The sequence below is a fragment of the Marmota monax genome, unplaced genomic scaffold, assembly GCF_021218885.2.
Source record: "Marmota monax isolate L192 unplaced genomic scaffold, Marmota_monax_Labrador192_F-V1.1 WCK01_AAM20220418_F8-fsc00024, whole genome shotgun sequence".
Classification (NCBI taxonomy): domain Eukaryota; kingdom Metazoa; phylum Chordata; class Mammalia; order Rodentia; family Sciuridae; genus Marmota; species Marmota monax.
Window position 1 is genome coordinate 33,913,035 of NW_026695224.1, and position 27,529 is coordinate 33,940,563.

The following is a 27,529-nucleotide window of genomic DNA, read 5'->3' on the forward strand; positions in this document are numbered from 1 at the left end:
CGTGCCCCATGCTATGAAAGCCCAGAATGCAGATGCCACAAATGTGGACAGTGGCAGTGCCATTGACCTGGTCTCTAAGGACCAGGGTGAAGATGGAGCGCTAGGAGACCATTTGGAAAGTCTCTTACCTCGCTCAGAATTTGTGATTCTCTCTAGAGGTAAATCATTGTTGTGGCACTAGTTGTTTTCCACCTGTTCATCCATTTATTAGCGATACAGAAGGCAGGCGTGGTGGCCCACGCCTGTAATCCCAGCAGCTCGGGAGGCTGAGGCAGGAGGATCCTGAGTTCAAAGCCAGCCTCAGCAAAAGTGAGGCACTAAGCAACTCAGAGAGATCTTGTCTCTAAATAAAATACAAAATAGGGCTGGGGATGTGGCTCAGTGGTTGAATGCCCTGGAGTTCTATCCCTGGTACCTACCCCCCACAAAAAGAGATATATTTGTCACATGTCTACAAAGGTAACTTGGTCATAGGTATGAATAAATTATGTGAATTAATTAAAGTTACTTGCTTAGTGTGTGGATACCCGGACCCCAAATGCCCTGAGTCAGAACCCCTGAAGTCCCTCCTGGGGTCTGACTGTCACAGGCGTCCCAGTGCCACTTCTACACATTAAAATTTAAAATCCCTCATCAACGCTACATGTCAGAGTTCACATTTATGTAAACGAGCATCTCCTGGCAGCGGCCCCGGGTGCTGTAGGGATTTCTAGTCTTGCTGAGGCCCTTTCACTCCGAAGAGTTCTTTTTCAGGGCTGTTTCAGGCATTTCCATTAGTTATAAAATATGAATCAAGTTTGTATTTGATAGGTGACAATTTTGAATGCTTCAAGTACTTTTTCCCCTTCACAGTGATTCTTCATGTGCTCGACACTCCTTGGAGGGAGTTCTAAGTGACGCACTTAGCATGTCCAGGGCTTTCCATAAACCTCCAGTAAACCAATAAACAGCGCATTTGAACAGAATGCATTTTAGGATATGAGCAAACATGGACATCTCTTGGATTTTTATTTGCTATCCTAGAGTAAAGAAATAGATTGGGGCAATATTAGCAATGAGTAAATGATCATCTAAACCCACCTTGAACAAATAGAGCAAACAGATTCAGCCTTAGAGAGCCCACTGCCTAAGCAAGGGGGCGAAGTTCATGTCTGCAGGGCAGATGAGTTTTGCTGGGTTTCCCAAAGCCCTTGAAGTCAGCTCCTTGAATGAATCCCACTTCCACTGGAAGACAGCCTCTTACACGAAAACCTTACCACCTGTGCACGTGTCCACGCACCCACACCCACACCCACACCCACACCCCGTGTGTTCAACTGCCTAATAAACTGTGGGCTCTTGTTCTGTGTTGAGTAAACTAATGAATAAATCTTTTTCTTATCTGCCAGGATAAGCTGTCAACTTTCAAATTCTCATTGGCTTCCCAGGTGAGTCATGGGCCGTTTGCCCCTATAGCCCTGGGCTACCTTCTCACGTGAGGGCGTCTCAGCTCCTGAGACAGAGAGGGTTCATTAGGGTCCTTGCTGAGCCAACATCTGTCACAGCCCTCCCTCGCTGTGCTGTTGGTCAACCAAACCAGCCCTAGACACGCAGCTGGGTGGCACCTCCACACCTGTCGATGGCTCAGGTCAAGACGGGGACCACCTGGAGGCTTGGCCCTGTCAGGTCCCACTCAACCCCACCCCTGCCTGCCACACAGAAGCAACCTCTGTTCTGAGCTTTCACACAGAAGTTGGTTTTGCCTGATCTTGAACTTGGTGTGAGTAAGCCAGGTGCTCTTCTGGGCAGCTTCTTCCCCGGGCGCCTGTGGGTCTCTCTGTGATTGGGCGCACAGCGTTCTCCCCCCTTTATTGCTGTGTGGGTGTGGCACAGTGAGGTCCCCACATCACCGCGGTGAGTGACATTGTGTACAGAGCGCCTGCTGCTTCTCTTGTTTTTTTGGGTCCTCATTTCTCTGGCCGCGAGGGCTAGGCTCAGGGCAGGATGAGTTTGACCCGTTTTCCAAAGTGGGGGTGTGAATCGATCGTGCTACACGTCTTTTTCAATATTGGAGTTGTCAGTTTTAGCCGCTGTGGTGGGTGCGGTGCTATCGCTGTGCTAGTTTTAATTTGCACTCCCTGATGCACCGCGACCACCTTTCCTAGGATCAGGCTACTCGGTGAATGTGAATGCAGTAGCTTTTTAATTTTTTCTTTTTTTCTTTGTTTATTACTAGAGACAAGCAAATAAAATTTTTGTAAGTTGAGCAGACCTAAGTTTTAGACTTAAATACGATATTCTAAGAGGGACCAATTCATTGGTTTTATACCTACAAGAACACTTCCTGGGAATTAACGATCTCTTGGAACTGATCAGCTTTGGGCAAAGAAACCAGTTTTCTTAAAAAAAAAAAAAAAGCCTGACCACGTGTCCTAGCTCAACATGTTAAAACTGGGTGAACACAGCAGCCCGGGAACCGGAAACTCCAGCCAGACCTGGTACAACCGCCCCCGGCTAATGTAGGACATCCCACAACCCAGTGCATGGTCAGTACTGCGGCAACTCAGGTGCTGCTGAGCAAAGTCATCTCCCGGCTACCCAGTGTTGCTGGGGAGTGCTCTCCCTGGCTTGGCCTCTGGCATCTGGCCACAAAAAAGCTCTGTGCACTCAACTGCTGCAGGGTGGAGTCACCACGCCTAGGGGCTTCTGCTTCTTATCCACTAGGGGTTTTCAGTGCCCTGGACAGAGTCCTTTCTGACCACGGGTCGTGCGCATCTTCTCCCAGGCCCTCTCTCTTGTACCTCCAATGCTGTCTTTTGAGGAACACAGTTCATTTTAATGAAGTCCAATTTATCTGTCTTTTCTTCCATGCTTAATGCTTCTCTGTCCTGGGTTAGGGAGCTTTGCCTCACCCCCTCTACATTCCCTGGACCCTTAGATTATTTTTTATTTTTATTTTTTTAAAGAGAGAGAGAGAAATTTTTTTTTTGATATTTATTTATTTATTTTAGTTCTCGGCGGACACAACATCTTTGTTGGTATGTGGTGCTGAGGATCTAACCCGGGCCGCACGCATGCCAGGCGAGTGCGCTACCGCTTGAGCCACATCCCCAGGCCGACCCTTAGATTATTTGATGGCAACTGTGCTGTTGGTCTGCTCTGCGTTTCTGACCCCCAGCAAACTGTGTTCTTCCAAGCCTTTCTTTTCTACCTGGAGCAGCGCTGTGCCAGGGACACATCTCTTCCTGCTCCCGTTCTCTGGCCTGTCCACCTGGTGTGCTCTGCTCAGCCCACTCGCAGTCTCTGCGCCAGAATGGAGCTGGCCTGGTGCTGTTTGGTGCAGCTGTGCTTGGAGGAGGGCACTGATGTGACCAGGGACGTGGTCTTCAGCAGAAAGAACAGCTCCAGGCTGGGTGTGGTGGTGCATGCCTGTAACCCCCACGGCTCAGGAGGCTGAGACAGGAGGATCCTGAGTTCAAAGCCAGCCTCAGCAACAGCAAGGCGCTAAGCAACTCAGTGAGTCCCTGTCTCTAAGTAAGATACAAAATAGGGCCGGGGTGTGGCTCAGTGGTTGGGTGCCCCTGAGTTCAATCCCCGCTACCTTGCCCCTGAAAAAGAAAATACATTTCTAGAGTCACTGCGACCCGTGGGCATGGCCGACTCCACCAGAGTGTGTAAATAAACCATCATCAGATGGGCCAGCGCTGGATCTGCTTGTGAAGGGCGCCAGGATCAAACTTGGGGAAATGGAATCCTGGGAGCCCTTGGGTTCTGTGCCTGGTAGGGCTGGGAGCTCACAGGCACAGGGTGAGGAGGCCAGGCAGCAGACAGAACTGGGAACTCAGGCCTAACAGAGGAAAAGGAGCTTCCACCCTCCTACAGTCCGGGATATGATTCGCACGGGGAGGGTGTCAGCTTCCCAGGCCACAGAGCAGCGCGAGGCTGACTCTGCACCCGGCCACCTCTCTGCTCCAACCATCATCTGAAGTGCTGGCTTGCAGTGGCTCCCTAGACCTTAAGCCCTTGACCCTGAGGCACCAGAACACGCAGCCACCCTTGTGGGTAGATAGCGTCAGGCAGTTGATGGCAGGGAGAAGAGCCCAGGCCCCTCCGGAAGGAGCGTGCAGGTGTGGTGGGTGTGACGACAACCTCATCTTTAGGGCCCTGCCTGGAGAGCTGCTTCCAGAAAGGAAAGTGAACCACTGAGGCTGGGGGTGTCTCAGCAGCCTCCAGTCCAGAGGAGCGTGGAAACCAACACCTGTTGACAGCATGGCCATCGGCTCCCTCTCCTTTGGCCTCCCGGGATCCCCTCCTACAATGAGCTTCCTCTGGTCTATGAGAGGCATCCTGAGTTCACTGACTAAGCGCACTGAATCAGAATAAGATTTTACCCCTTATCTTAAGAACAATTCTATTAAGTGCCAAGTTCTGTTACGGAGTCCTGGGTGCAGCTGGAGTCCAAGGCTTTTAAAACAGGAGCCTGTGAGCTGGGTGTGGTGGTCACACCCATAATGCCAGTGAGTCCGAGGCTGAGGCAGGAGGGTTACAAATTCAAGGCCAGCCTCAGCAACTTAATGAGGCTCCAAACAACTTAGAGAGACCCTGTCTCAAATAAAAGGAGGGTGTGTGTGTGCTGGAGATGTGGTTCAGTGGTTAAGCACCCCCGGATTCAGTGCTCAGTATCAAACAATCAAAGAGCCTGAGAAGGCTGGAGCAGGAAGGAGGAAGGACTCAGTTACGTCTTAAGGATGGTGGTGGGCAGCACAACAGTCCCCAGTGGTCCCTAATCGGAATCCATTTAACCTGGGACACCGCCACACCAAATGGCAAAGGGGACTTGAGGTCACCAATGGAACTGAGGTTGCTGATCAGCTGGACTTAAGATGGCCCAGGGGGGCTGTGAGTGCTCAGAGGGAGGCAGGGGAGAGGTGGAGGGCCCAGAGGCTGGCTCTGAGCTGGGGGAGGCGGGAGGGAGCCGAGGAGGACAGCTGGGAAGGAGCTGGTAACAGAGCAGGGGCAGCTCCTCCCTGGAGGCCCTGCTGCACCTCAGTTTGGCCTTGGAGGCCTTGCTGGACCTCTGACCTCCAGAAGTGGGAGATGATAACTGTGTGTTCTTAAATCATAAAGCGCGTGATAATTTGTTACAGTAGCCACAGAAAATGAGATCAGTAGTACTGAAACCAGGGTGTGCGATGAAACCAGATTCTCTGCTCCACTACTTTCTTTCTGGGTTCTTGTCTCCCAGATCTGAAGAATAAAACCCAGGGACAATGACAGAAGGCAAGAGTGAACCCAGCAGGATTTATTCACATGGGAAGAGGCAGAGCTCCTGCAGGGATAGCAAGTTTCCACTAAAGGTGCTGGCCTGGGGTGACGTGGACCCCAGATCAAGATCCCTGCTAGCCAGGTATGGAAGAGTGTGCAGGGGACTGGTTAAAATCCAGATTTAACAGAAAGTACAAGCTACAGGCTGGGTGTGACCTTCTCATTGGCTGTGATTTCCATCCAGGACCACCCACTTCCGCTTTCCTGCGCACAGCAGGACAAGGCAGGTGGCTGGAATGTTTGGAATGTCCCTACAGGCCATTTTCCTGCAGTGGTCTTTACATTTTAAAAAACTTTAGAGGATACATTATATATATATATAAAATCCGGGGTGGGGCTGCTGGGGTTGTGGCTCAGTGGCAGAGCGCTTGCCTAGCATTGAGTTAGATTGTCGGCACCACATTAAAAAAAATAAAGGTATAGTGTCCATCTACAACTAAAATAAATAAATAAATAAATAAATAAATAAATAAATAAATAAATAAAGCCATGAACAATGCTATTTGGGGCACAAAGAGGACCTTTGGATTCCTAGACAGGACGGTGATGGCCAGAACTCATTGAAAACGTTTCCTGAGTCACATGTAACTCCTGTGCTGCAGAAATGAGGGGACAAGGTGGTGGGACAGTCATTTTTTTTTCTTTTTCTTCGTAGGGAATTGAATCCAGGGGTGCTTTGTCACTGAGCCACACCCCTATCCCTTAAAAAATAAAATTGAGACAGGGAGGGTCTTGCTACATTGCTTAGTGTCACAGTGGTCTCTTCACCTCGCTAAAGTGCTGAGGCTGGCTTTGAACTTGCGATTCTCCTGCCTTAGCCTCTGGCATTACGGGCGTGACCACTGTGCCGAGGTGGGACGGTTCTTACTGGCTTCTGGGTTTGTGCTCTCTGTGAGTAGAAGACTTTGCACAGCCGCCATCCCTGGACAGGCTGGGAGGGGGTGACATTTTGTGATCTCCTCTGAGGTCCCTACTGGGTCCCTCTCTCTTGACTTAATTCCAACAGATTTATCTACTTTCACCAGGTGCTGTGCCTCAGACTAGACACCGGGGACACACCCTTCAGCCTCTCTACCAGTCCCTTTGTCCCCCAGGAGGCCCTCATGGGATCCCATACTGGCTCTTGAGTGGCCAACCCTGCTCTGCGAGCTCTAGCGGTTGCCTCTTGGGTACTTGCCACTAGGTACCCTGTAGGCGTCGCGTCCAGGCAGGAGTCAACGCCCGCCCTCCCAGCGGCAGGTGGGTTGAAATGCTCTCAGTAAGCACAGTAAGTTCAGATCTCTCCTGAAGCCCCAAGTTAATCAGAGGCTTGGAAGGTGTGAGGAAGGTGGGACTCGAATGGGCACAGCCCTCAAGCAACCCTTACCAGGCCCCTGCCCTCCCCCTTTCTGTGGCTGAGGGACAGTCCTGCCTTTCCCTCTGTAAGCCCGCAGGTGTAAATTTCATGCACTTTGGCTCCAGGTGGAGTTGGCCCCTGTGAGGGGGGAGGCAGGAAGAGTCAGAGTCCTCTGAGCTGCTACTTCCTGTCAGGACTGGATGGGATCCCGCCACCCTCCCTGCCCTCTCCAGTAAGGCACCCTGCTTCTGGGATTGGAAAAGCAGCAAGGGGAGCAGAGGAAGGCGTGAGGAGTCCTCCGGTGGCAGCTGTGAAGGAGCCATGCCTCTTCCCCTGGTCCCCCTGGCGCTCAGCAGCCTGGTCTGAAGAATCAATGCATATTTTTTTAAAATTATTTTTTCTTTTTGGTTGTTGATGGACCTTTATTTTATTTATGCGTCACACATGTCAGGCAAGTGCGCTACCGCTGAGCCCCAGCCCCAGCCCCCCAACACTTATATTCTCGAGTTCTGGAGGCTGGGAATCAGAGACCTGGGTGCCAGCACTTGGGATCTGGAGGGCTGTCTGGCTTGCAGATGGCTGCCCTTGCCAGGTGGCCTTGCTGAAGAGAGTGAGAGCAAGCCTGTGCTTCTTGTAGGGGTTCTCCCCCATCTACACCCAGCTGCCTCCCAAAGGCACCCCAACACCCTCACTGTGGGGGGCAGGGCTGCAAATTATGCATCCTGGGGACACAATCAGCCCATACCTGGCTCTGACAAGAGTTGGAGGGTCCTGGAGGGACCTGTTCCCGAGGCTGTTGAAGGTGCCCTTTGTCACCTCCCTATTGACTCCACTGCCACTGGAAGAAACTGGGCAGAACAGAAAGATTGACAGTTGGTCCAAAGTCCAGCAGAAGTAGCAAGACATGGGGGGAGGGAGGGAGATGAAGACAGGAGACCAGGAGGGTGGACAGGGTGAGAGAGGGAGCCCACGGGAGGTGAGGCCCTGAGAGTGAGAGGGAGGAGTGAGGTCGGGAGCCCTGGGGCAGGCAGGGAGCAGACCAGGTGGGAGGGCCCTCCCCATCTCCCCCGGAGGCAAGTAAGTACTGATCTGCAACTAGCAGCCCAAGGTGAAGGTGAGAGTCAGGAGTCCATATTTTCCAGACTTGTCAGCCGCAACACTGGCCAGAGTGAGACTTTTCCCTCTTGCCCTCACGGGCAGGGGAAGGACATGGTCTCCTAGTCCTAAGACACAGGCACAATTAGGTTGTCATACATAGTGCCCTTTCTGGACAGCTGGGTATGGGCAGTTCCACACAGTTGCACCCAACATTGTCATCAGTGCTGTTATGCAGAGGAGCTCAAGCTGAGCCAGGAGGCTGGGATCCAGCTAGAACCCTGCCGCTTGCAGGACTGGCTGCTGTGGGCTCTTGCTGGACTGTGACACTGGGGAGGACATTCTTAGATGCCAGGATGGCTCCTGTATGACAGCTCCTGGGAAGACCTGCAAGATAGAAGCACGTAGGCTTGGGAATGGAATAAGCACAGTCCTGCGACTGTGATGAGCAGGAGGCCACGGCTGCCGCAGAGACGCAGAGGAGTCTGCCTGATGGTGGGGTGCTGCTGGGGGCCCTCAGACATGCTATTCCCTTGGGATCTGTTGTTGCCCCATATCCAGCACACAGCAGTTACCTCAGTGCCCATTAAACAAGAGCAGGTTGGGAGTTGTCCCTAGGCAGCAGGTGCCACTGCAGGGAATGCCTGGCAGGTCTGGAGGCCTGCAGGGTCTACAGTGACACCTGCTGCCAGCCAGATGCTGAACCGCGGCTGACTCCTTCAGCTTTCAGCCACCTTTAGCCACGCGCAGCGCTGATGGAAATGCAGCACATCCCTTTGTGCGGGGGCAGCATTTGTACTCAGAAACCCCACCAAGGCTTACTGAGCCCGCCTGTGAAGAGAGCTGGGTGTCCTCTCACACTGGGGCTGCTTAAGGACTTCTGATCCTCGGGCCTGACTCTGGAAGCTCCTTCCCTTCTGTGGCAAGCATGGTAAAACGTTTCCCTGCGTCTACGTAGTCTTCAAGAATCTGAGTTTAGAAAAGTTTTCATTTGAAGTTTTATTTGGTGTCAGGGAACTCATTTACTTTGTATGGCTTCCTGAGAATCAGGGCATTAGGAAATTCGTACCAAGCAATGTCTCATTTAGTAAAAGTTTTCAAATCTAATGAAATGTTATTCAAGCTACAAGTGACAATTATGAGGTTGGCATGTTATGTTTTGGGAACCTTTATTTGAAATTCGCAGTGTAGTTTTTATACTGTGGGGCCATTGTTTTTTTTTTTTTTTTTTTTCAGGTCACTGAGAAGCCAGATGCCCAAGATGACCCTGTACACGTTGCTGCTGGTGTTTAGCCAACTGGCCATAAAAGCCGATTACGACCCTCATTTAAAGCCGGTCCAGAAGGGAACACGGAAAACGCTCCTTTCCCCTGTCCTTGGGTGCTGCTCCCTCCACCCCGCGTTTACAGTAAATGCCAGCTCACACCCAGGGCGCTGGGCGCCGAGGCCAGGCCGGGGGCTTGAGCTTCACCCAGCCCGTGGCTCCCGGGGGCGGCGGTCCCTGGAAGCTCCCGGGCGGGCCGCCGGCTGCATCGCGGTGCCCGAGGCGCTTCGGCGGCGCGACCCTCGTGGGCCCGGCGGCCTGCGGAGGGCTCCCCGTGCGGCCGAGCCTGGCGGGTGGCGGCGCCCACGGCCGGGACGGCCGGACCTCCGCGCTGGGCCCCGTGACCTTGGCCGGCCGGCCGCCTCCGCTCGGGGATTCCGGCGGGAAGCCCCCTCCCGCGCCGCCCCCGGCCTGCGAGGAGAGGGGCTCGGCGCGGCCGCGGAAAGGGCCGGGACCCCGCGCGACGAGGCCGAGCCCGCCGCGAAGTGATTTCTCGGAAAGCCGAGCGCTTCGAAGAAGGCGGGCCGGGCGGGCCGCGCCGCTGGGCGGCGCCACGCCCCTGCCGCCCGCCATTGGCCGCCGCGGGCGTCGTTCCGCGCACCGAGCCCGCCCCGCCCTTAAAGCCGCCGCGCGGCGCCCGGAGCCGCGGCAGGTCGAGCGCGGGAGCGTGGGAACGCGCGGCGCGGCGCGGCAGGTAGGCGCCGTCCCTCGGCCGCCGGCGCGCGTGCTGCCCGGGACGCGGGCGCTGGCGCGGACCTCGCCCTCCCCGGGGTCGGCGCGCGGGGCCACCGGGGCAGGCGGCGGGGTCCCGTGCGGCCCTGCGGGCGGGCTGCGTGGAGTGCGGGCTCCGTGCGCGCGGTGCCTGCCGCCCGTGTCCGCCGCCCGCGTCCGCGTCCCCGTCGCACGGACGTTTCCGTGCGGATGAGCCCCAGGGCGCAGGACGGGCGTGGCAGGCGAGTTCTAAGTTGACCCCAAACCTCTGAACCTCTGGCCCCTACTTTTTTTTTTTTTTTTTTTTTTAAATCAAAGGTAAGAGCTAGTAAAATGGGTCCCACTTTTGTCGTCTGGGGCACGGCAGGTTCCTTCGTGACAAGGTCGGGAGTGATTGAGTGGTCACTTGAGAAAGCTTAGGGCCAGAGAGAGAAGTGGCCTGGTGCGGTTTCGTCTCCCGGACGAGGGTATTCGGCGGCCAGAGTGGCGCCTGGGGTCCCTAGAGGGGACCTGGTCCTGCCCCGGCGTCCAGCGGGTGGGCCTGGAAGCCTGGCCCAGCGCGCTGCGCAGGGATGCGGGGTGGCTCCCGGTGGGACCTGCCGTGGGGAATTGTTACCTCGCCGCCGGGAGGAGGAAGTTATAAGCATGTGACTGGCTTATTATTTTTCCTGCCTGGGTGTTTGGTGGAATTAACTTGCTAGTGTTCACGAAATCATTCCGGTGGCAATTGCAATAGCCTCCTAGGTCCTTAATGCCGCCAGAGTCTCAGGCGATTGCAGGGAAATGGCCTGATTTTCCAGAAGGGACTGTCCGCCTGCGGGGGTGTCTAGTTTGACTGGCTTTTCTCCGCAGAGTGAGCAGAGCCGCTTTGGGGGCTGAGGCCAGTTCTGGCCTTCTGCTGGGCGCCTGTCTGCTGGGTGCTGGGGTGACTGATTCCCTCTCAGCCTCTCTTTCCTCCTGAGTGAAGAGGGGGCTGGATTGGATGGTTTCTGAAGTATTTCCCAGCTTTCCTAATCTGTGATTCACTTTTCCTCTCAATACCACTTCTCTCTTGTTTTCTACAATCACCTAGACAGTTGTCCTCTAACACTTTTTTTTTTTTTTTGTTGGGGGGGGGAGTGCATCCCTTAGCAATCTTGATGAAAAAGTGTTGACCCTCTTTCTAGAAAAAGGCCCATACCAACAGAATTTGCTTCCCGATTTCAGGCTACTCAGAGGGTGCAAGCGGAAATGTCTCCTTTAGTTGACATATTCTCAGAGCCGACTCCTCCCTTATGTCCTGACCCCCATGTTCCTCCACACAGTCCATTCCTCCAGCTGGGGGGGCTCTTCCCTGCTCCCAGAATGAGCAGCCTACTTGGTTTTCAGGGTGGGTTTCATTTCTCTCCCTAGGTACCCTAGGTACTCCTCCTTATTTATCAGCACAGTGGCCTTAGGATTCTGCCACTGTGCCTGGGGTCAGTCCCTCACTTTTCAGGTGAAGGGGTCTCATGGAGATGCAGGTGATTGGAGCAGAGCTTTCTAGGTCAGGTTTCCAAATCCGAGTCCAGTTTCTGATTCATATCTTCTCCCCACAAGTGGGTGGCTGGGGTTGTTGGATGGAAAAGCTAAAATTGGCATTTGAGAGATCTCACCTCCCTCCCCCTGGGACCTGCCCTCTCTTCCTGCCCCAGAGCCACCTGCAGGGTGCTGGGGTTTCCAAAATGCATACTTCTTGCAAAGGTGGTTGGCCTTGGTTTTGCTTTATGGACCAGCACAGTTCTGGGTATGACCGTGTTCCTGGGGATGTTATGTCTTTTCACTGCTGATTGCTTCAAACTTGTTGCCCACAGAGGTCACATTTTAATCGGAAGAATAGAAATGCTGTTTTTTTTTTTTTTGGGGGGGGGGGTGGGCGCCTGTCCAGCTGCCTAGGGGATTTCCAGCACCTTTCTGGTAAATGTTGCATGAGTTGCTACGGGCATGGTGTTCTCTTTCTTGTCCCGCTGGGGAAGCCATCTCATAACTCTGGCAGGAGTGTCTCAGGATGCCTCTGGTATCCTGCAATTAGCTCCCCAGGTCACAGTGCCTTTAGGCGAGGCACCTGGGGGAGGAAGGTAGCCCATCTGTTATTGAGAGGCTCTCTGAGGGGGGCCCTGCCCCAGGGGCTTCATATGTGTCACGGCAGTGCCAAGAACCCCTACCCCCAAGACTCCAGGTTAAGTGATGCGTTGGTCACTCAGGGGGAATCGGACCCCAGCTCTGCCTTATCTCAAACTCGGGTGAGGCAAAGGACCCTGGAGGGCTGAGCCTGGAGGGTTTCCTCCTTTCCCAGCAGCAGGAGTGCTGGGCTGTCCTCTGGGGGACACCTGTCCCCTGGGCATCAGGCAGTGGCTGGGTCTTAGAGTGATGGGGGCTCATGGAGGGTGCTGCACCTGGGCAAGTGGACTTCCCAGCTGGGGGCTGAAGTGCTCCTGTTCCCTGTTGGCGGCATTTGTCTGAGGTCGGAGAGGTGCAGGTGGGCGCACATCGGGCAGCTGCCGCCTCAGGGCTTTCAGTTTTCCTCTGGATTCCACTGGGGCCTGCATTGTCTTCTCCTGGCGGGTGGCACCTTTGTCCTGAACCTCTTGTTGCGGTTGCTCTGACTAATGAAGTGACATTAGATATAAGATGTTTTATTTTTTTTTCTTTCCAAGGATGTGTGACAGGAATGGTGGCCGGCGACTGCGACAGTGGCTGATCGAGCAGATCGACAGCAGCATGTATCCAGGACTGATTTGGGAAAATGACGAGAAGAACATGTTCCGCATCCCATGGAAGCATGCCGGCAAGCAGGATTATAACCAGGAGGTGGACGCCTCCATCTTCAAGGTAAAAACCCCGAGCAGGGAGCGGGGAGCATCTTCCCTGTCACTGTGGAGATGTCCAGGGATGCCTTTCTGATCTGCTAGGAATCTGATCCAGGGCTTTAACAACAGACGTTGGTTGGGGCATGTACGTCAGGTGACTTCGCACCTGTTAAGTCACCTGGGGTCAGTGGTGTCACTGGCACTTTTCCCATGAGGGCATGGGTGCTTTCTGTCCCTCTCTCCTCTCCCACCAAGGTATTTTCCCCTGTGCTGCCACCAGGATGGCGTGGTGGACGGGGGAGGTTTCAGTCTTGGTCTTGTGCTTGGTGCTGTAGGGCCAGCTAGAAGGGGGAGATGCCATCCGTCCTGACTTCGGGCTGGGTGTGAGAGGTGTCCTGAACTTGCAGCAGATGTCTGGACGCAGTCTCTCCCTGGAGCATGAGCAGTCCCATGCCCTCTAGCACCGCCACCGGTAGCACGCCGGCTGGCGTCCATGGAGAGCCCTTCTGCTCCGGCCTGGCCCACGTGTGAGGCTGCTGTCTGTCCACCCTGGTTCTGCAGCTTCACCGAGAGTGGCTTGGCAGTCTCACACCTCCTGCATGGTGGAGTCTTGGACCCCCCCCCCCCACACACACACCCCTGAGAAGAGGAGCAGTTTCTTGCCGTTACACTTAGATTCAGACAGAGGAAGGAACCGGCAGGCCACCGAGGTCATCAGGGTTCCCTTAGGGTTGTCACAGTCACCTGTGGGCATCTCGAAGGCTCCAGGTGTCCAGGTTCCACCCCGGGAGGTCTGGGGCCCAAGGCCAGGGTCAGCCCCGACTGCTGCCTGGTGCACACTGTACCACAGGGGTCTGCTCCCAGCCCAGGTTGCAGGCCACTGCTGTTGGCCTCCCGATGGCATAGGAGGTGGGGGGGGGCTGGGAAGGCTGAGTGGCAGAGGATGGAAGCAGACCCCGAGACCAGGGGCATGTGGGGGTAAGGCCTACAGGACCCATCGTATTGCTGGACTCTCAGCCAGAAGTGACTCTTTTCTGACACACGTTAATAAAAATGACCAAGGCTCCCACTTGACCCATAGTGGAGCGTGCCGAGGTCAGTGCTGGCCGAAGGTGCATTTCAGCCCCACAGGTGTGGCCTGGCTGTGTTTGCAGAGGTGGTGGGTGTCTTGGGGATGCCAGTTACTGACACTTCAGGGGAAGCAAGCCCCTGGGGACATTTTCTGCTTGCCCTCAGGAGATTCCTGTTGCCCACGTGTCCCTCGATCCTTCCGGTCTAGGACGTGGTCAGGAAGTCCGGACACCCTGGGGTTTGCAGGGCCAGCCCTGCTTTCTTTCCCCTCCACGTGGGGAGGTTTCTCTCCCTTTGATATTAGGTGCTTTTTGCCTTTGGCATCATGGTGAAGTTCGCTTGGGAATGACTCTGCCCACTCTGAACAGGACCCGAGTGCCAGTGGGCTGGTTGGAAGTTCAGGGGCCTGGCAGCCACAGTCCCCAGCGCAGTTGACCTGACACTTTGTGGTGAGGGCTGCCCTGCTCCTTGCAGTACACTTGTGGCATTCCTGGCCTGTCCCTGCTAGGTGCCTGTTGCAGCCCCAACATCCTGAGGCCGCAGTCTCCCCCTGCTCACCAAGAACCCTGTTTTCGGCCCACCATGGTCAGGATCAATGTCTAACTGGAGGCCACTGCTGTTGGCCTCCCGATGGCATAGGAGGAGGTGGGGAGGGCTAGGAAGGCTGAGTGGCAGAGGCCTGGAAGCAGACCTGAGACCAGGGGCATGTGGGGGGCAAGGCAGAGGCTTGCCAAGGGCAGAGGCTTGCAGAGTGGTAGGGTGAAGCGCAGCAGAGGCTGCAGAGCAGGGTGCCTGGGCTTGCTGACGGGATGCAGGCTTCTCCTCAGCCTGCTCCCTCTACCGTCTGTGCCCCATGAGTGATGAATAAAGCCCAGATTTATACTTATGCAATGTTCTCCACGGCCGTTTCAACAGCGTTAAGAGTGTGCAAGATTCCCAGGGTTTCCGTTGGTTACGCAGTTGCTTGATGTGGCAATCTGAAATGAGTCTACAATCTCAGCAGGAATGAGGCCGGCTGGGACACGGGTGCCCACCCGAGCACGGAGGCTGTGGGAGGGGACACTCAGAGCCCAGAGCCCCATCTGGTGCTTCGACGAGCTGGGCTTTGTGGAGGTGCTTGCTGTCCAGTGTCCCCTGGGAGCCAGTCTCCTGCAGCAGCGACCACAGGGAGCTTACTGATGGGAGAGGTCAGCAGAGAGACCCGCTATGCAGAGCTGTCATGGGCTTTTTTGTTCAGTAGAGAACCTGTTTCTCTCATTTCAAGAAAACCTTCCCAAAACTTAGGAGTTAAGGAAAAAATGTTTGTTTGCTTCCTGGCTCGGTGAGAGGACTGTGAGAAGTCACGGAGGACTGGACTCACCTTGCCCGAGGGCAGCAGCTGACACTGGCTTCCTGTGCCCGCCTCAGTGGGGCCTCAGGTGGGCCGTCAGACATTCAGCAGGTGCTGTGCCAACCCCACGTACACCAGGATCCTCAAGTCAGTTTATTTTTAAAAGGTGCTTTCATTTTCATAACCGTCTAGTCAGGTGAGGGCGTGGCCCACAGGGCTCCCGCGGAGCAGGTGACAAGGAGCAGGTGTTGTCACCGCCTCATCAGTGACCACGCACCATGCTGCGGGTGCTTCAGATTTTGGAGGCCTTCAAGGGAAATACAGGAGTTCGTTGCTAAGACCAGGAGGCAGTAGTGGCAGAAGAGGAGGACTTCACACTGGTGCCAGAGTCACAGCCGTGTACCATGGGGGCAGGCTGAGGGCTCCTGGGCTTGGGCCTGGCCTTAGCTCTGGGAGGTCTTGAGAGTGCCCAGCAAAGTTAGAACTGGCCAGAGGGGTCCCAAGAGGCCAGCTGCCTGCTGTGGGACAGGCCCAGGGCTGGCTGCAGCCCAGGACAGTTCCTGACCGTGGACTGACCTTGGGCCTGTGTTGATGGATGGCATACCCTGGCCTTGGTCACAGGGCGAGCTCAGATGGGGACTGAGCAAGACACTGCCTGGGGGTGCTGTGCTCCAGTGCCTGCCGGTGGCTGCCCATCACCAGGGAGTCCACATGTCTCATCCAAGGCCAGCTGGAATGTGGGTTGACTGGTGGTTCTCAGAGCGGGGGCCAGTCCCCAAGGGACATTTGGCCATGCCTGTCGACAGGGGAGTGGTGCTACTGTGTCCGGCAGTGCTCGGGCGGCCCCCAGAGCATGACCAACGCCCGTGGTGCCAGGCAGGCACACCCTGATGTCAAGAGCAAAACTAGCCGTGCAGCTAGCACCTGGTCTGCCCTTCCATGTCTTGGAGCAACCTCAGGAGTCAATGCGTGGTCAGCAGGGCAGTGAGGGGAGGCGGGAGCCGAGGCTGCTGACTTCTGCAACGATTTCGAAGGGGAGTGTGTGTCTGCCAGAGAGGAAGCAGCCACTTGTGCTCACTTGCAGGAATGTTCTTCCAGTTTCTTTTGGCATTAACAGAGTCGAGCATTGACCTTGGATTGTAAATGCTCTTCTCTTTCGAGAGGGCTGGGCTCTTTTGAAGGAGCTGTGACTCATGGGCTCCCTGGGACTCTGGAAGTGTGCCCTCCACCTGGGTGGTGGCTGAGGATGCAGAGCCCAGACCTAACTGGCACGTGCTGCAGGTGACTCTTGAGTGGCAGGGCCGAGGAACCTGCGTTTCCCAGACATCCAGGGAGAGCCTTGTGTCCGAGTCAGTAGATCTGTCACCCAGTCTTAGACTGGGGTACCCTGGGGAGGTGACTTTCCTCTTGGAATTGCATTTTCCCAAATGGGAGGGACGGCTTCTCCCATGTTTCTTGTTTAAGGTCAGAGCACACCGACTTTGTTAGAGCCCGAGGTCACCTCACTGCGGTGGCTCCCTCTGACCAGTGGCCTGTCTTCTCACTCGGAATGGGGGCCTACGCTCATTCGCAGGCTGTGTTTGTCATCTTTGCCGAGCTGGGGATTGCACCCCGGGGGGCTCCACCACTGCGCTGGCTCTTTTCATTTATAACTCTGGGACCGGGCCTCTGCCTCCTGTGACTCTGGGGTCACAGCATGCGCCACTGCGCTGGGCGGGTCTTATTTTTTAAATGCCGCCCCACTCTGGGCTTTGAGTTGCAGTATCCAGCTTTGAGTTTCTGATCCTGGTTTAGATCCTGAGTTTGGAGAGGTCAGAAAACAGGAATAAGAGAGAGAGAGAAAAGGCAACCAGTCGACAGGAGGAAAACATCTCACTGCGTTTCAACAGTGGGGGGTGGCGCAGAATCATGTAAAAATGCAAAACAAAATTTCTATTAAAAGGAACAGGGCAGTGGTGGCCACATTTAGACTTTGCAAATGTTCCCTTTTCTGCTAAGTTTTAGATAGGGGTTCATTTGAAAATACAAAAAAAGTCTTTGTTTTTAACATTCTCATGAAACCATGTGCAACTTCCTCTTTGAGCCCCTGGCCAGGCCCTTTAGTCCAGGGAAGGGACTTTGCCAAAGGCTTGTCCCGGGTGTGCGTGATGAGCCTGCACCCGGGTTCGAGTTTTGGCTCAGCCTGGCGATCCAGGGGATCCGCCGCCTGGGTCTCTTCACATCCGGGTGAGTGAGCGAGTGGCTGCTGTAGTTCCTGGGTGAGCACTGATCCGGCAAGAACTCCTTGGGGGTGTTCTGGCCCCCGCGTGGTGAGGGAGGTCGAGGTCGGTGGACCCCCCTATGTTCAACGTGTCTCTGTTTCTTTCTTCAGGCCTGGGCGGTTTTTAAAGGGAAGTTTAAGGAAGGGGACAAAGCTGAACCAGCCACTTGGAAGACAAGGTTACGCTGTGCTTTGAACAAGAGCCCAGATTTTGAGGAAGTGACAGACCGCTCCCAGCTGGACATTTCTGAGCCATACAAAGTCTACCGGATCGTCCCAGAGGAAGAGCAGAAATGTAACTGTCAGCTGTGGGTCCCCAGCCTCGGCCCTGCCTATCTGGTGCCCGTCCGCAGCAGGGCCTGGGGCTTGGGTCCAGTCCCTGCCCAGGGGGCTGGGCGCATGGTTTTAGTTAAATGAAGTAGTTCCCTCCTTTGCACCAGCAGATGCTGAACTCCCTGCTGACGTCATGCGTCCTTGCTGTCAAGTGGCAGCTTCCAGCGGAGGAGCAGCGTTGGGGCGGGGTGGCAGAGGAGATGGGCTTGTGGCCTCGACCATGGCCCAGGAGCCCCTGGCGGAACCTGGCCCTGCAGTGGTCCCTATGGGGGGCTCCTTTTATTTTCTAGCAACTTGAGGAAGGGAAAGGGGCAGATCTGGTGGACAGGAAGGGATGGGTCGTGAGGGTTGGGAGGAAGGTTCTGGAAGTTTCAGAGTGTGGCCTGCTGGCTTCCTCACTGGCAAGAGGCTGCAGTTTGGGAACTCAGGGATGGAATGATGCCTGAGGTCTCTTCCAGCTACAGAATCCCGAGAGCATTTTCTAAGGGCTAAAGTGCAGCGAGGACACTGCCCCAGTCCCTGCGCCTCCTCCTGAGCTCTGTGGGCTGCTCCCCAGCCGCTCCCCAGCCGCTCCCCAGCCTGCAGGGCCTCCGCAGCAGCGCTGTGCCCTGTGGGTCCATCCAGTCACCATCACGGGTCGAAAGCCTTCTTTCACCACATCGATTTTTCTTGGCCACTCCAGGTAGCACTCTAGTCGCGATGTCCTTCAAAGTTTTTTGGCAGCCCGGTAATGCCTGGAGCCCTGGAGAGCATCAGTTTTATCCCACTGTGGGATGATTTTAAGAAAGAGTTGAAATCGTGACTTGATAGAAACTCTGTCTTAACTCATTAAGGAGGGAGGGCGCTGCGTTGGGACGTCACTGGGGCTGGAGCTCGGTTTGTTCTGGGTGGAGGCCTGAGAGTCGGACTCTGCGGCCTGGTCATCTTTCCTTCAGGTCCCCTGTGCCTGATCTCCTGCCGCTGAGCACCAGTCTCCTGAGCCCAGCTCTGATCCCTGAGGGTGGCAGGTCCAATGCCGTGGCCTCCCTGGAGCATCTGAGGACCCCCCCAGGGATAGCTGGGGCTGGGGACTTGAAGGGCCACCTGGTCTCGGTTCTGCCTTATTTCCCTGTTTTGGATAATCTTTCATCACTGTAGAATCTCATGGGATTCGAAGCAAGAGGGAAGTTTCTCTTGCCTCTCCCCAGGCCACGCATGAGCAGGCAGGTGCCTGGCCTGTTCTTAGCACGGGGTTGGGGTGGCGGGTGGGTTGCTTGCAAGTGTGGATGTTGGAGGAGAACTGGGGAGCTCAGGAGAACTGAGTCGCTGCGATGGCACAGGTGAAGGCTGCTCTCTGGCACTCGCTGGAAATGCTGGGCACTGCAGGCTCTCGAGGAGTGAGGCTGGTCCAGCGGTGCCGCTGGGTCTTGGGGTGGGCGTGTGCGGTGGCCTGTGCGGGGGAAAGGCCTGAGGAGATTTCCTGCCACCTGCACGTTTTGCCAGGAAATCGAGTCTTTCCACATGCCCCAGCTGGTCAGTGAAGCCCGCGGCCGGGAGGTCCAGCCCCGGTGTAGTGTGTTTGGGGCTCATTTTGGATCCAGCAGTGGAAGGAGGAGGGCAAAGGGCCATGTCCGTCCATGACCCCACTGCCAGCTTCTCCCTGTGGACATGCTGAGCCTGCACCTTTCCCAGACCTTGAAGCCAGCGGGGACCGTGGGTCTGACTTCCTTAGGCTCCACTTGAAAAGTGACGATGAGAGGGTGGCACTGCCGCCTGGCGCCTCACGGGGTCTGGTGTCTGGTGTCCCGCAGGCAAGCTGGGCGTGGCAGCTCCCGGTTGTGTGAACGACGCTGTGGACCTGGAGTGTGGCCGCTTGGAGATGGAGGAGGTGATCAAGGAGGTAGGTGGAGGCCCTGGGCGCAGGGGCGGCCTGCAGCCTGGCAGGCAGGGGAACGCGTCCGTCTCCCCCCGTAGGCCAGGGGCTCGGGCTGGTCCTCAGCAGCAGCTCCACCCGTGGAGGCGAAGCAGCCTCACTGGCCCTGCTGCGGCGGCCTTCTTGCACTGGCCAGCCCCTCGCGTCCTGTCCCCTCGCTCCTGAGCTGGGCCTGGGCTGCCTACTCTGTGAGGGTGGAGTTTTCTGGGGCCCTGACCTGTCCGTGTTTGGACCGTCCTAACAGCCGTCTGTTCTCGTCCCCCTCTTGGGCAGGCTGCGGGGACAGCAGGCAGGCCTTCCTGCGGGAGTGGGCTGCTGTGCCAGCCGCTCTGTTCCGCTCACGGACAGCTGAGGTCTCAACCTGCGTGTTTCGCTCCTTAATGTCCTGAAGAGGCAGACAGCCGAGCCCGTTAGGATCGTAGCAAGCCCACGGGGAAGAGCTTGGGTCTCCTGAGGGCGGCTGGCTGTGTGCGCTGTCCGGGCCCTTCTCTCCCACCTTTGGCCTCTTGGCTGTCTGTGGCTGTGACGAGGCGGACCTGGGATAATAACTAGTGGTCCACGCGCCCTGCCACAGTGGTGTGGGTGTGGGAGGAGTCCTTATGCCAGCAGGCGCAGCGTCCCCAGGGGATGAAATGACAGTGTGTGACGGCCTGGGGCTGCCGGCTCCTCTGCGGGTGGTAGCCGTCACTGTTACCTTTCTGGGTGGTCTGTGGCAGTGGACCGAGGGACTTCTCAGCTGTGTCCTTCAGCACTGTCCTGTTTTCAGTGCAGGCTTCTCTGCGGCTCGTCTGAGGGAGGGAGGTGGCAGGTTGCCGTGCCAGAGTCTTACGAATGTGGGTTCCGTGATGACCCGTGATGGGACTCCCCAGGGCCTTCAGGAGATCCATGGAGCGGGGTTCTTGGCAGGATTGCTCAGGGTCACCATTCCTTGGCGTGCATCTGGGGTGTCACAGTCACCTGCCCAGGGAGGCTGGGACTTGGCCCCTGGTTTAGCTGCCAGCTTGGTGGGTCACAGGCCAGGTCTTTCCAGCTGCAAAGTAAGGTTAACTTTTAGCTCACGAGGTAAAGGTGACAGCGTGGCTTTTGTGGTGCTTGAGCTGTTCATTTCAGAGCAGTGGAGCCCCATGCTGGAGGCTCAGTGAGTGAGCCGCTGTCCCCTCTCACCTGACCGCAGCCTCCCGTGGACGATTACCTGGGGATGATCAAGCGGAGCCCCTCCCCGCCGGAGGCCTGCCGGAGCCAGCTCCTCCCGGACTGGTGGGTGCAGCAGCCCAGCACAGGTGAGGACGGAGCGGGCACCGCTGGCCACCCGAGTGACCGTGTTCTTGTGGTCAGCCTCACACCAGCTGGGCAAGGAGCTGGGCACTTGGTACCGCTGTGACCCATCATGATGGCTGAGCCGAGAGGTGGAGAGCATTGCTTGGCTCCAGCCACCAGGGCAGAGCCCAGCCGTGCCCTCAGCCTCCCAGCCTTCCCATCCCATGTCCCATGTCCATGGCTGCTGTCTTCCACGCTTCCAGGAGGCAGCAGGAGGGGGTCTGGGAATGTTCTGATGCTGGAGGGAGGACCAGGCTCTCGGCCCACCCGGCCCCTCCTGGGCTCTCCTGGCTGTGCTGCTCCGGGGGACAGGAAGGGTCCCTGCAGAACTGAAGACAGCCAGGACGGCAGGGGAGGGCCACTCGGGGAGCCCCCAGTGGGAGCCCCCCCAGTGGGAGCCTGGATGTACAATGAGACGGCAGGACCTGCCCTGGTCTCCCGGGGGTCAGGAGGCCTCTCGCCCCCGCTGGCTCTGGCGACATGCGGAAGTGCCGGGTGCTGCCCGGCTGCCCCTGGGCTTTGGCGTCTCGCCCCGAGCACCTTGCCTTCCTCCTTCCTCTTCCCTGCCGTGACCAGCAGCAGACCAGAAGGGGGTGGTGGCCTGGCAGGCCTGGAGGTCCCCAGGCTGTGGCTGGCAGTGTTGCCTGGGGCTGGGAAAGACCCCTGTGTGGCAGGGACGCCTTTGAGAGGTGCTGGGGGGTGGCATGCAGTCCAGTGACTCGCCGGGCCCAGCCCCCCCAGGTGGGAAGGCAACGTGGCCCCGCAGGGCACTGATGTGGGCGGAGGAAGTCCCCGCGCTCTGGCTTGGCCGAGGTCTGGTTCTGCACTTTGGAGGCAGGGACTCCTGCTCTGGAGGGGAACCACGTGCCGCAGGAGCCTGGGCAGGGCCCCTGGGCTGCTGCACGTGGCCTCCCGCCTGACGCCCCTGTGTCCTGCAGGCTTGCCGCTGGTGCCCGGGTACGCCGCCTATGAAGCGCACCACTCAGGTAGGGGGTGTTCTGGGGGCGGGGCATGGGCACTGCTGGGACACAGGCTTTGTGACCCTGGGGGCTGGGGCTGGTCTGTGAGACGGGCCTGGGACCCTGCCCCTTGGTGCTGTGGTGCCACCTGCCGCTCTGTTTCTGGGACTCTGGTGGAGACTGCCTGGTGGTGGTGGTGCCGCCGCCGCCGCCTTTCCCCACGCTCATGTTCATAGCGAGAGGAGAAACGGTTATGGTGATGCCCTCGGTGACCACAGTGACCCTGGTGGCGTGTTCACTGACCACTGCCAGGCAGTGGGGTCAGCCCGAGGCTCCGGTCTCCTGCCTTCCTTCCCCCACCCCCGCTGGGTGGGCGCAGTTATTTCCCATCTCCCAGGCTCAGGGCCCAGGCTGCAGCCCCCGGTAGATCAGGGGTGTGCCCGGCTCTCCTGTCCCTGGCGGCCCCCTCTCTGTCCGGTACCTGGAGGACTCTGGCTGCGCTGCTGCCAGCGGCCCTGGGAACTGAGGCTCAGCAGACTGCGTCTCCTGGGCAGCAGAGGACAGCTCTGTGGGAAGCCAAAGCCTGGCCTTCAGGGGGCCCAGAGCACCAGGCTGGGGGCTGAGAGGAGTGTGCCCAGGCCTTTCTGGTGGCAGAGGCGGGTGCTCAGCTGGAATTGCCAGGAAGTGGCACCGCTGGGCGCCGAGCTTGTGCCTGTGCTGCCCATGGGCACGGGGGCTTCTGACCCAGCTTCACAGAGGGACGCTGGCCTCAGGCTCACGCAGCGTCTGGCTGGCCTGGCTCGAGGCCTCTTACGCTGGGCAGTGCTGTGCTCACGAGGTCCCAGCTCACCAGGCTGAGCTGTGTCCTGCCTGGCGCTGGGCCGTGGTCTGGGGGGCTGCTGACCCGTGCCTCTGGACAGCAGGGTCAGACCTGTAGCCTCTGAATGAGGGGCGAGGCTGCTGGCTCCCAGCAGGGGGACGACACACAGCTGGCCGCGCGCGAAGGGGCTCCTCTCTGCAGCTCAGCTGAGGGGTGCCCGGTTCCCACCTGTGGGACTGGGAAGGACATTGGCGACGGAGAGACTGGCTGAGGGGAGCCCAGGCCCTGGGGGTGCCCGGTGGTGGGCGGTGCCTTAGCTGGCTCCTCCGTGGGTCCCTGTGGGCCTCCTGTTTGACAGAGCCATCCCGTCTGGGTGCCTTAGGGCACGCTGCTGATCCTAGTGCAGCTGCCCATTCACACAGCTGAGGCTCTGACCCTGAGATGAGGCCCCGGAGATGACAGGGCAAAGTGCCACCATGGTGACAGTTGCTTTGGCACTCTTTCATTTGGAGCAATGTTCAGAAATTGTTCCAGGGTGAAGGGGGTGGAGCGTGCTGAGCTGTCGGTGGCAAAGGGGGAGGCTGGAGGGGTACAGGGGCTGGTACTGCCGCTACCTGCTGGGCGAGCCCATCTGGGCCTTGGTTTCTCCAAACGTCAGGTAGATGAGTGGGGCCAGAGCAGCTCCGCGCCTCAGGCTGCGGATTCCAGAGCCCTACTGAAGTCGGCCACCTCAGGTTCCAGGTCCTCCTGAGGACAGGCCTGGTGAGGGGTTCTGCGGGGGCTCTCAGTCTGAGTCCAGAGATCCCCCGGGGTTTGTGACCTGTGGGACACAGGTGACGTCCCCGAGTCCTGACTTCATGTCTGCCTCAGGCCTGGGCAGCAGCTCCAGAGAAGGCACTGCCCCGGGAGCTGACGGGAGCTGACGGGTGCCGGCGGGCAGGCCCCGCACCAGGCACCATACCATGCCCCACCCCACGCCCGCCCCACGCGCCGCTCTGGCCATGCTGAGAGGTCTTGCTGTGGCGGTTGTTGCTCCTTGGTGTCCCACACATTCGCTTATGCTCATGAAAATGTCACTTGTGGAGGGGTGTGGGACCTTCCCAGGTTGGAGGTCTCGCACACCAGCCCTGATGGCCCTGTCCTCACAGCCTTCTCCCAGATGGTGATCAGCTTCTACTATGGTGGCAAGCTGGTGGGCCAGACCACCACCACCTGCCCCGAGGGCTGCCGCCTGGCCCTGAGCCAGCCGGGCCCCAAGGCCTTCGGCCCCGAGGGCCTGCAGCTGGTGTGCTTCCCGCCCGCCGACACCATCCCCAGCGAGCGGCAGAGGCAGGTGACGCGCAAGCTGTTCGGGCACCTGGAGCGAGGCGTGCTGCTGCACAGCAGCCGGCAGGGCGTGTTCGCCAGGCGGCTGTGCCAGGGCCGCGTGTTCTGCAGCGGCAACGCCGTGGTGAGCAAGGGCCGGTCCAACAAGCTGGAGCGCGAGGCCGTGGTCCAGGTCTTCGACACCAGCCAGTTCTTCCGAGGTCTGTGCCGCAGTCCCTCTGCCACCCCACCTGGGGGACCTGCCTCCTTCCCATGGGCCCACTGCAGAGGGGAGGGTCACCGGGCAGGTGGTGCACCATCTGTGTGCCTTCCCCTAAGCATCTGGGACCTGTCTGTGCCCCAGCATCCACGGGGCAGAGCAGGGGTGGGTCAGCACCTTCCTCTTGGACACTCCACTCCATTTTGCGGTTGCCCACAGACCGTCCCCCAGCCCAGCGCAGCCACCAGGCCAGGCTCAGCGCCTGTGTCCTGGCGAGGTCCATGTTTATAGATGTGCTGGCATTGTGTGCTGAGCACTTGGGTGGCACCTGTGCCTTCAGGGCCTTTGGGCTGACTGAGGGCCACCAGGCGGACTACATAGCCCCTGGGTGTCCTCAGGTGGAGGTTGTCCACTTAGGCCCCACAGGGCTAGGGAGGAACGGGACCCTCCCGGTGTCTAGAGAGGGAGGGCGCAGTGTGCAGTGAGCTCTCTCTGCACTGGCATTGGAGCCCAGGTGTGGGAGACCATCAGCACGGGAGTGGCCAGACTCTGGGTCCCTCTTTGGGGGGGGAGGCATGCAGGAGGAGCGTATGGCCCCGCCTCACCAGCCCCTCCCCCCTCAGAGCTGCAGCAGTTCTACAGCAGCCAGAGCCGCCTCCCCGAGAGCAGGGTGGTGCTGTGCTTCGGGGAGGAGTTTCCAGACATGGCTCCCCTGCGCTCCAAGCTCATTCTTGTGCAGGTAAGGGGGTTACCCCTGGCCTCGTGCCCAGGCCTCCTGGTGCAGAGGCAGGCCCGTGTGGGGAGTCTTGCCACCTCTGAGCCTCTTCTCAGGTCTGGGAGTGTGTGTTTCTTTCTGTCCTATTTGGTTGGTTTTGTAAAAACCAAAGCCTGTTCAGAAAGATTGCACCTGTTGGTTTCCTGGTGGTCTGAGTGGCGGGTCAGGACTTTGTAGGTCTCATCCGGCCTGGTCAAAGGGGTGGAGCTGGAGTGGAGTGCTGGGCACTGGCTCGGGCCAGTGTGGACAGCGTGCACCAGGCTGCTGAGCGCCACCTGCTCGGTCCACGCCTGTGGGGCTCAGGTGGGGTTCTGCAGTGATGGGTTCCGACTGGGGTAGGTGCAGGCCCCGCTCTTCCCACCCGTCTCTGATCCTCTAGATCGAGCAGCTGTACGTGCGGCAGCTGATGGAGGAGGTGGGGAAGAGCTGCGGTGCGGGCTCCCTGCTGCAGGCCCCCGAGGAGCCCCCGCCCGACCAGGCCTTCCGGATGTTTCCTGATGTCTGTGCCTCACACCAGAGACCCTTTTTCCGAGAAAACCAGCAGATCACCGTCTAAGCAGCGTCCTCCTGGGCCCCCACACTGTTTGCGCTGGTGCCTCTGGGGACTGTGACAAGGGCTGTGGGCCCTCGGGTGCCGTCGGCGTCCTGGACCTGTGTGGGTGCCTCCGAGGTGTGCACGTTGGGCCAGAGTTGGGCCAAGGTGCAAGTGACAGGAACCCAGGAAGGTGTGGCTGCTGTAACGTGGCCTTTGATTAAAAAATGTAATTTTCTGCATTTTTCTTTAATACTCAGTAATTGCTACGATTCTTTTGCGTTTTGGGTTAATGGATGTCTGCAAAGACTCACCAGCCCTGCGCACGCGCTGTTCTGCGTGACATGCCTGAGCTGAGGGTCGGCTGGCGAGGAGGAGGCTCTTTCTGTCCCGTTAGGATGCAGAGTTGTGACTTCAGATGCCTGATTCCACGCACAGTGGCATTTTACTTCTGAGCTCTTTAGTAAGATTTCACGATATTTAGAGCCATCTTCCCTCTGGGGAGGGGGCCTCTGTGGCCCGTGAGAGGGGGTGGGGTGCACCTGGGTGTGCAGGTGCACAGGTGGGTCTGTTTCAGATGTGTCCTTTAGGGATTTATTGCCAGGAAGCTGACAACTAGATTTATTTTTTGTCTCTGTAATTAAATCATCCCATGTACCTCTGTCTTTTGTTCTTTCTAAGTGGTCTTGACCTTTAAAAAAAATTGAAATCTGACAATGAAAAGATGTCTGATTTCACATGTGAGCGGCTCTTAAGTCTTTTTCTTTGCAGCAGGCAGCTGTAAGCCATGGTTTAAAGGCCGCATGGGGATAGGGTCAGAGCTGGACTGGCAGGGTTCGCTCCCCACCCCTGCTGCCCACTGCCCTGGGCTCCAGGTGGCCCCAGTCTGCACCCCAGCGCCCCTCTCCAGCAGAGCTGTGCGGCAGTGGCCAACAGATGACCTTGTGCTGGCGCTAGGAGAATGGACCCTACTTACTAGCAAATAGGATGCATTTCCTATGCCAAGTTGGTCAGAATCGAGAGGCCGCTCAGAAGCCAGCCGCAGGAGCCTTAGTGCTGGCGTAGAGGCTGGGGCTCGGCCTTGTCATCTTTTGAGATCTGATGTCTTTCCAAACCACTTTGAAATTGCTTTTGAAATCTGCTTGATTAAAAAGTACTTGAATGTGTTTCCTAAAATTTTGCTGTTTTGTTAAATCGGGGTTCCTCTTGCCCATCTGTCCCCTGTATTACACCTGCGCTGGCCAAGGTGAGTCCAGGAGATTGGGGACCCCGCCAGGGCCTGCGTCCTGCTGGAGTGAGCCAGCACAGGCAGGGGCTGACTGCATGCTGACCTCGTCCCTCTCCTGACACCCCACCTGGCTCCCCAGCAGGTGTGCCCAGGACCTCAGAGATGGCCTGACCTGTCGGTCCTTGGGAGCTGGGCGCAGCCCACCTGGAGACCTCTGGCATCTGAGGGGCCAGGAGTACCAGGTGCTTCTCATTGCCACTGGTGCAGAGAGGATGCAGGGGTAAGGCCCAGCAGCCACAGGGCCTTTGGTGGGTGGCATGTGAATACACATGGGGACATTGGAAAGTGCCCGTGGTGGTGGCTTTTTCATTTGGGCAACACAGGGAGCATTGTAGTCTTAAGGCCATTGGACCCGTTTGCTTAGGTGTTGTAAGGTCACCAGGGACTCTGACCTGCAGCTCAGGGACTGGGAGCCCTGTCCTGAATGTGCTGAGTGAATATTTATTTTTGTATCCATTTAAAAAGTGTATGGATCTTACTATTCAAATAAAGGCTCTTTTAGAAAGCTGATGTGTCCTTTCCTTTTGTTATCAAATATTTTATGGTCTTCACCAGGTTTCTAGGCTCTTTAAAGGGGGAATCTTAAAACAATACTAGACCTTGATTTGAAGGAAATGATTTGCCAGAGGGCTGTCCTCGTTGGGTTGGCCACCATGGGTCACTGCTGGGCCCTGGGGTACGGTGGGACATGAAGGACCCAGGCTGGCCACCATGGAGATGGATTCTGGTCATTCCCATTGAGCAACCTGGCATCAAACTCACCCCTGGAGATGGGCCCAGGTGCCAGCTGGCCCTGGTGGGGTTTCCTG

The 27,529-nt window shown here is 57.5% G+C and overlaps 1 protein-coding gene across 2 annotated transcripts; it reads left to right on the top strand.

Moving 5' to 3' along the window:
* Positions 1-9,654: 9,654 nt before the first annotated feature.
* On the top strand, positions 9,655-27,225 carry Irf8 (interferon regulatory factor 8). Of its 2 annotated transcripts, XM_046434414.2 has the most exons (9): positions 9,655-9,753; positions 12,446-12,620; positions 17,371-17,554; positions 19,383-19,471; positions 20,679-20,784; positions 21,760-21,807; positions 23,749-24,126; positions 24,749-24,864; positions 25,280-27,225. In XM_046434414.2, exons 2-9 carry the CDS (start codon positions 12,447-12,449, stop codon positions 25,454-25,456), a joined length of 1,272 nt encoding a protein of 423 aa, XP_046290370.1. In that variant the 5' UTR covers positions 9,655-9,753; position 12,446; the 3' UTR covers positions 25,457-27,225. The 2 variants fall into 2 exon arrangements, with proteins under 2 accessions (XP_046290370.1, XP_046290371.1); XM_046434415.2 differs by lacking the exons at positions 9,655-9,753; positions 12,446-12,620 and adding an exon at positions 17,049-17,225.
* Positions 27,226-27,529: the final 304 nt, after the last annotated feature.

Excerpts from the sequence above, each read along its gene's own strand:
- Irf8 (XM_046434414.2), top strand. The coding sequence starts at position 12,447 with ATGTGTGACAGGAATGGTGGCCGGCGACTGCGACAGTGGCTGATCGAG. Across the intron at positions 19,472-20,678 it reads TGGAGGAGGTGATCAAGGAG|CCTCCCGTGGACGATTACCT; the intron begins GTAGGTGGAGGC and ends ACCTGACCGCAG. Across the intron at positions 24,865-25,279 it reads CCAAGCTCATTCTTGTGCAG|ATCGAGCAGCTGTACGTGCG; the intron begins GTAAGGGGGTTA and ends CTGATCCTCTAG.